Source organism: Cucurbita maxima, unplaced genomic scaffold (genome assembly GCF_002738345.1).
Source record: "Cucurbita maxima cultivar Rimu unplaced genomic scaffold, Cmax_1.0 Cma_Scf00001, whole genome shotgun sequence".
NCBI classification, from domain to species: domain Eukaryota; kingdom Viridiplantae; phylum Streptophyta; class Magnoliopsida; order Cucurbitales; family Cucurbitaceae; genus Cucurbita; species Cucurbita maxima.
In genome coordinates this window covers 1967061-1974622 of record NW_019272017.1, presented here as the reverse complement: position 1 = coordinate 1974622, position 7562 = coordinate 1967061, and the positions used below count along the sequence as shown (strand labels likewise).

At 39.8% G+C, this 7562-nt stretch overlaps 3 protein-coding genes across 4 annotated transcripts in view; 1 reads left to right on the top strand and 2 right to left on the bottom strand.

Annotated features, from left to right (window-relative positions):
• The window catches only part of LOC111486739 (endoplasmic reticulum-Golgi intermediate compartment protein 3-like), a 9865-nt gene extending 8820 nt beyond the window's left edge, over positions 1–1045 (top strand). For both annotated transcript variants that reach the window (XM_023133982.1, XM_023133981.1), the window contains one exon: positions 696–1045. In XM_023133982.1, the coding sequence (XP_022989750.1) occupies positions 696–784 (89 nt within the window). In that variant the 3' untranslated portion in view covers positions 785–1045. The remainder of the gene's footprint in view (positions 1–695) is intronic.
• A 62-nt stretch (positions 1046–1107) lies between these two features.
• Positions 1108–3886, bottom strand: LOC111486761 (probable leucine-rich repeat receptor-like protein kinase At1g68400). The gene is made up of 2 exons (XM_023133983.1): positions 2356–3886; positions 1108–1846 (listed from the first exon to the last, which is right to left on the bottom strand). The coding sequence occupies exons 1-2, from the start codon at positions 3587–3589 to the stop codon at positions 1191–1193; spliced, it is 1890 nt and encodes a 629-aa protein (XP_022989751.1). The 5' UTR covers positions 3590–3886; the 3' UTR covers positions 1108–1190.
• A 1838-nt stretch (positions 3887–5724) lies between these two features.
• Positions 5725–7507, bottom strand: LOC111487267. Its single transcript, XM_023134634.1, has one exon. The coding sequence runs from the start codon at positions 7383–7385 to the stop codon at positions 6126–6128; it is 1260 nt and encodes a 419-aa protein (XP_022990402.1). The 5' UTR covers positions 7386–7507; the 3' UTR covers positions 5725–6125.
• Positions 7508–7562: the final 55 nt, after the last annotated feature.

Sequence of the window (7562 nt, the reverse complement as noted above, 5' to 3'; positions counted from 1 at the left end):
TTTTTTTTTTTTTTTTTTTTTTTTTGTTTAGAAAAAGCCTTTCTTTTTTCAGCGGAAGTGTTATGTTGATGGATGAAGAGTGGTAAGAGTTGCTATGAGAAGTACACCCATAAAGGATGCTTAAAAGAAAAGGAGCCATATTTATTAGGTCTTTCCAATAGAGAATTATAAATGGAAGCCTCTTCTAAACAAGTCTTGAAATAGTACTCTTTTCCAACCACACTTCCCACGCAAGGGCTCTGAGAATACAATCTCACAAGACCCTAGCTTTCAAAAGGATGCATGGAAGTACTAAAAAAGAAGGGGGGATGACCCTTGAACTGTTGGGAAGACATCTTATGGTCGACCCGAAGAAAGACCCAACAATATGAACTCTTGAAAACAATACCAAAGCTACTAAGTGAGAGGACAATGAAAGAATGAAGTGTTTTGGAGTTTCAGAATTCCTTAGATACAAAATATGCCAATTTCACCGGATGCACATCTGGGGATTCATTCTTAGAGCCACCAATATTCTATAGTGAAATCATTTATTCCTCCAAAACTATTCTTTTTAGATATTTAACTCTTCGTTTGAATCAACATATTTCCTCCTACCTTTCATTGTTCTTTATCAAAGTGTTGAGAAATGTAGACATATGTCTTAAATTTACTATCCCTCAACGGTATGGCTAAAACCAAATCTCTGTTTGCAGGTATTTTCAGCGTTGCAGGAATTGTAGATGCATTCATATATCACGGTCAAAGAAAAATGAAGAAGGTCGAAATCGGAAAACTTGGTTGATATCTCAGCTCTCTTCCATGTTAGTGCAGTTTTGATCAAGCTGATACGTTTCATTTGAGAATCAAAATGCAATTGTATCATGATTTAAAACATTCTTATATTCCATTCCAGGGAATTAGATTCATTTCCAAACTGAGGTTAAAAGCAAGTTTAGTATAAGATAGAAGAAATTTATGTTGACCCCACAACCCATTCTGACAATTGTAAAGTACATATGATACAGATTTTAATTATTGTGATTCATTTCAATTGGTATGTGTTCTTCTGTGAGTGAAGATTCTGGTAAGAACCTTGTATCTTTATCTACTCTACCTATCAAATGAGATCAATGGATTTCAATGCCATAAGAAAAGTCTGAATAATAGTAAAGTATTATTCATAATTTGGCTTGAAATGGCTGCATCTTTCATCTCTCATCCAATGCAATGCCTGACATTGAATCATCTGTTAATGATTGATCAAAGGATGAGCTATACTCTTCTCCATTTTCTGTTGGCCTAATACTTTCAACCTCTCTCACAACTTCAGTCATCTCTGGTCGCTTATCAGGTGAAGTATTGCAACAACGTATTGCAATCTGTAACATATTCAACATTCCTGGAATAGCAGATCTTTGTGAAGCTATTTCAGAGTCGAATATCTCTGCTGTCCATTCTTCTCTTACTGCTCGGTTCACCCAAGCGCATAAATCAATGCCGTGGGAACCCTCTGGTGCTGAGTGAGATGAGATTTTTCCTGACAAAAGTTCAATAAGAAGGCAGCCAAAGCTCCAAACATCTGATTTTCTTGACACTCTCTTTATTTGTTGATATTCAGGTGATGTATATGAGGCTAGGCGTTGAGCTGCAATGGGAAGGGCTACAAGAGAAGCAAAACCATAATCTGAAACAAGAACCTCATCATTCTCACCAAGTAAGACATTTACAGACTTCAAGTTTCCATGTGGGATAATGCTATTTGGCTTGGTATTTAGATGGAGAAATTCCAAAGCCCTTGCCACTCCTTGAGCAACCACCAATCTTGAACGCCACCTGAATGGAACTCTGCCCACACCTCTGCCTCCTACGTTGCACAAAAATATCGTTCTTTAAAGTTAAGAACACTACCTTAGTTATGTATGTTTTCTTATGCATGGTTTAACTTACCTGTTGTAATCTTTTATTCAAACAATATCTAGAACATGAGATTCAAACCATGCATATGAATAGTTGATGTAAGCTCACCGCTAGCAGATATTGTCCGCTTTGGCTCGTTACGTATTGTCGTCAGCCTTACTTTTAAAACGTGTCTGCTAGGGAGAGGTTTTCACACTCTTACAAGGAATGCTTCGTTCCTCTCTCTAATTGATGTGGGATCTCACAATCCACCCCCTTTGGGGGCCCAACCTCCTCACTGGCACACCGCCTGGTGTCTGGCTTTGATACTATTTGTAACAGTCTAAGCTCACAGCTAGTAGATATTGCCTGCTTTGGCCCGTTATGCATCGCCGTCAGACTCACGGTGATCTCATAGTGGAGTTGAGCTATATCTAATGGAAAGGGAACAAGAGAATGAGAATGCATAGAGCTTACCATGGATTCTATCAAACAAGTTCCCCTTTTCTGCATACTTGTAGAGCAAAAGCTTCTCTTCTTTGGTGTAGAAATAGGCAACAAGTGGAAGCAGATTTGGATGCCTTTGCTTGGCAATAACTTGTACTTGCTTCATGAATTCGTCAACGCTCAACGGTTTCAGATCTCTGAGCCTTTTCACAACGATAGGTGACCTGCCTTCAAGCATAGCCTTATAACTATTCCCAAATATCCCCTTACCAAGTCCCTCAGCAGAAGCTTTAAGAAGATCTTCAAGGAGGAAATTTTCACTCTCCTCCATGAAGATGAGCTTTCCTCCTTCATCTGCTGCAGGACCTTGGTTCTGAACTGAGACATCTGTCAAGTTTTCATTTCTCTTCTCTTTTGGTTCATTCAATCCTATTTGCTTCATAAGCTCTTTTAGCTCTCGATGTTTCTTGAAGTAGAGAAGCAGCAGCAATAGAGTAGCAACAAAAAAGAGTACAATAACAAGAATTAGCAACAAAGTGACAAGATGCTTAGAAAAAGAATTCGCTTCAGTGGCTTTACTAGTATCAGGAGGTGCTGCTGCTATCTTATCTGACTCTTTTATGATTGAGTTGCAGACAACATCAGAGGGTCGACCGCAGAGTCCTGGATTACCGCTATAGGAGATCGAGCCGAACGATTGAAGAGCCTTCGTTTTTGGAATGGAACCGTTGAAATTGTTGTTTGAGACATTGAATACTGATAAGGAAGACTGGTTGAGTTCAGGTATGGAACCAATAAGTCTGTTGTTTTGAAGCTGCAATGACTGCAATGAATTTAGGCTCACAAGGGAACGTGGAATCCACCCATCAAACACGTTGAATGATAAATCTATAGCCTTCAGCTTCTGGTTGGACGAGAAATTGAATACATTCCCTGATAAGGAATTGTTCTTCAAGCTTAATGTAGACAATTCAGTGAACTTCCTTAAAGCATCGACGTTCATATTCCCCACCAATCCCAAGCTATCCAACGACAGCGTTGTTACTCGGCCATCGACACATCGAAGGCCATACCAAAGCGGAGGCTGATTGTTGTAGCAGTGAGTTCCACTCCAGTTTCTGTTAAGGAAAGAGTCATTGAAAGTTGCCTTCAATGCGTAAAGAGCATCTCTCTCATCTCCATTAAAGCCAAGAAGAATATCAACTTGAGCTACAACAGAACCAAAGAACAGAATGGCTGCACTGAAGAACAAAGAGAACTCCATGCTTAAACAAAAGTTCAACTTAGAGCAAATGTTCAGTGGCAACAGGTTTGTATTAAAGGATGTCGATAAGATCGAAACTATGTTTGTTTTGAGTTTATATTACAGCCATTCAATCAGCATTTTTAAATTGATATAAAAGATATAAACAAGGGAATGGCTCACCATTTTTTTTCTATTGAAAAAGGGATATTCGAGCTATGATACAAGGTTGGTTGTTTGACATTGTTTCCAATCCAGCTTGATCGGAAGAGGTACTAAGAATGCTAAACCTGTCCATTTGCAGTTGTACTTATCGATGAGATTCGAGTGTTCGAGCTATGATACAAGGTTGGTTGTTTGACATTTTTTTTTTTTTTTTTTTAAGAGATTCTAAACTATTGCTTCTAGTGTTTGGAAAAAAAAATGTAATAGTCTAAGCTCGCTACTAGCAGATATTGTTCTCGACGATATACAACAAGTTAAATTAGATAATATCTACTAACGGTTGTGCTTGAACTATTACAAAAAAAAATTATGCGGTGAAATTTGCTGAACTTTTTTGGCTGCTACCAAAGGTGTAGCCTTCCATTTCTGGTAGCTTTCGCAGTGCAAAAACTTGAAGAATGAGGATTAACCATTGGATGACTGTCAGTTTTATAAAAGGTGTGATTGTAAGTAAAAAAAACTGAAATTAATTTGAATCTCGAGTGTCAAATAATACCATTTCAAAAAATGCAATTTAAAACATGATGAGTTTAATTTTTGTAGATTATCATAAGGCGGTTTAAATTAATAGTGACAAAACCTACGACATATGAATCATATCTAAAAATATATACTTGGGATGCCAAAGCTCTCGTCCTGTTTTTTTGTGTATTTAAAAAAATCAAACTAAGTTTAGCTGTGAAATTTGACTTCTGGACAAAAAGATTAAAACCTGTTATAGAGAAATGATTTAGAATTACTAAGTTAAATACAAATCATCAGCTACGTTGAATGTTCTGGCACCTCAACAATTGTTTGCAAACAATACTCTTCATGTATAGCCAGTGTTCCTCTGCCAAGATTCCTCACCTACAGCCTAAATTTCAACAAGATGCACTGTCGTGGCTGTTCATGATTTAATACATTATCCTCTCATTATAAGGGAAAAAATCGCCTAACACGCTGGTATGTACCATCCCACTTCAACATCATTGAGAAGGATAGAGTGGTTAGAGAGAGAAGAGAAGAAACAGGATGGGGCAAATGATTAAGCCTCAGGCATTCTTAGAAAAGGAAACGGAGTGGGTCTAAAAAGAAGGCAAACAAATAGGCAAACCTAAGTTCTTCCTTCAAGAGAAAAAACAGTCTCCCTAAAGTGGAAGGTTGGTTGAAATGGAAGGGAAGAAAGGAGCCAAACAAATAGACAGAAAACAGAGTGGGTCTACAACAGATTCTGGTTTGAGAGGAGGAGAAGGTGGTTTTAGAGAAAGACAGAAACAGAGAAGGAAAAAGAACAGGAGGCAAACAAAAGATCTGTAATTACAACAAAACTATTCATGATGTCATGCCCTGTACATCACCAGACAATAAAAGGTAAGAAAAATAAACTTCCTGCTGGTAGATATTGTCCGCTTTTACCCATTACGTATCACTGTCAGCCTCACGAAACATTTCTTATAGACACGCTTTAAAATCATGAGACTAACGACAATACATAACAAGCAAAAGCGGACAATATCTACTAACGATAGGTTTTGGCTGTTGCAAATGGTATCAAACCCAAGTTACCGGATGGTGCAAGACACTAGTTGGAGTAGGGCTACACTCTCTCCATAATAGATGCATTTTAAAATCGTGAGGCTGACAGTAATACGTAACAAGCCATACATGTCAGTGGACTTGGGCTATTACAACCTAAGACCTACTGCATCAACAACTTTTACTACTTGGGATATGATGCCCCCATGTATTAGCCAAAGGAGACTTAGCCAATATTAGAACATTAAGTTCAGTATAGACCACCAGATCAAAGCATGTTATTTCAGGGATAAACTAATCAGTAGGGTCACAAACATGTAGACTACTAAACCCATCTACCACTTCCAATAAAGGAGAATAACTGTACAATCAAAACTCCAATCTAAAGAGATTGAGACCAAGCTGCTCAACTTGATAACCATTGGTATAGATTATATAAACAAATCCAAGTGAATTGTATATGACATAAATCTGAACAATCACTATCGAAATGAATCACACGACAATGTATAAAACTTAAGTTATTCATAGCCTTGACCATACACACCAGCTAAAATTAAAAATGGAAAAAGAAAAAGGAAAAATTACCCTCCATGTATAGGCAAGCACATGAAATTCTAACCAAAGAGGTCTACTCAGCCAAGGAACACAAGAATAAAATCCTATAAAAGTACAACTCAAAAGGCTTGTAACTTGGTGAGAAATTTAACCATCATATAAAGACTACAGACATCCATACAGTATTATCCTAAACAAAGTAAAGTTCAACCGCTTCAGATTCACTATACAACATCTGTTACCTCATTCAGATCGTTTATTTTGAGACCAATAAGATTTCTGATTTCTTATCTTTGCTGGGTGTATAAGCATTTGTTGCTGTTGCAGCCTTTGCAGCCGCTCGAGTTCTGTTGTCAAGCTGAATAAGACTCCGAGTTGCCAATATCACCTGCGGTACCAAATCATGAGATGCCCTTGCATATAAACACCTTACAGCAACGGAAGCAGCATCCTTAACATCTTGCGAATTCAAAGGAGCCAATAAACAATGTCCTAAAATTCTAATTAATGGCTGCAAAAGCTCCCATGGAAGCGGAATTCTGAACCCCTTAGGTTCTGAATCATCGGGATTGTTCCCACACGTCTCAACTTGTAGGTTACCCATTTTAACTGAAACATCGTCTATCTCATCCCCATACTCCAAAGCCCTTTTCTCCGAAACCCCATCAATATCCAAACCATCTTCTGTATCAAATTCTCTCTTGCAGCAACAATCTTGCCCAGCCCACGACGCCGCAGAGCGGCAGAGTTCAAGCTTCGACCAGCTCGGCATCTGCGAGATCTGCTTGTAATAGCAATCGAGAGCGACGCCAATGATGCCAGCTCTTTTGGTTGACTTCACCGCGTTCTGTGGTTCAAGCGAAGGGCAAAGAACTCCAACGGATGGCCTGAATTGAGCTTGGGCAACAGAATTGGGCTTATTCAGAGGAGAATGGTAAAGAGAAGGCTGCGAAAGATCAGGAATCACGACAAGAACAGGCTTCCCAGCCCGAGACTTAACCTCAGAGGAATAAAGCGCGAGAAGCACAGCCTCAAAGCCGGCGAGAGAAGGAGGAGAAGGGGAATCGGAGGAAGTAGAATGAACGCGAGACAGATACAAAGAGGAAAGAAGTGGAAGAAAGGAAAGAACAACAAGGCGGAGATGGGGATCGGAAGAGAGAAAAGTATCGTAAAGCCAGTGGCAGAGAGGGTCAGAACCAGATCCAGAGACGGAGGAGGAGAGAGCAGAGGAGATAACGGAGTAAGCATCGTGAGAGGACAAAAGAGAGAGGGCCGGCCGGTCGGAATCGGCGAGAGAGGAGAGAAAAAAGGAGTCGGAATGAGGGGGAAGGATGGAGGAAAGAGCGTGGATGCGAGAGCGGGCTTTGGAAACGGACTCCCACCATGAGTGCATAGGGTCGTTATCGGCAATGGCGGTGGTGGCGGAGGGGTTGTGTGGGACGGTGGTGGAGGAGACAGAGGAGGTGGGGGAGGGGGAATGGCGGTTGTTGACGGAAGGATTCCGGTGGAAGTCCATTGGGAGCAAGGTTTCTTGTTCTTCTTGTTCTTCCTCTGAAGCCCCCTGCTTTCAGGGGGGACGACGAAGCCAATGGGTCAAGCGTTGAGACAAAGACAAAAGTGAATCCTTCTTTTGGATTAATGCCTTTCTTTTTTCAAGATTGACCTTCTACTTTTTCAATCTCTCAATTTTGCC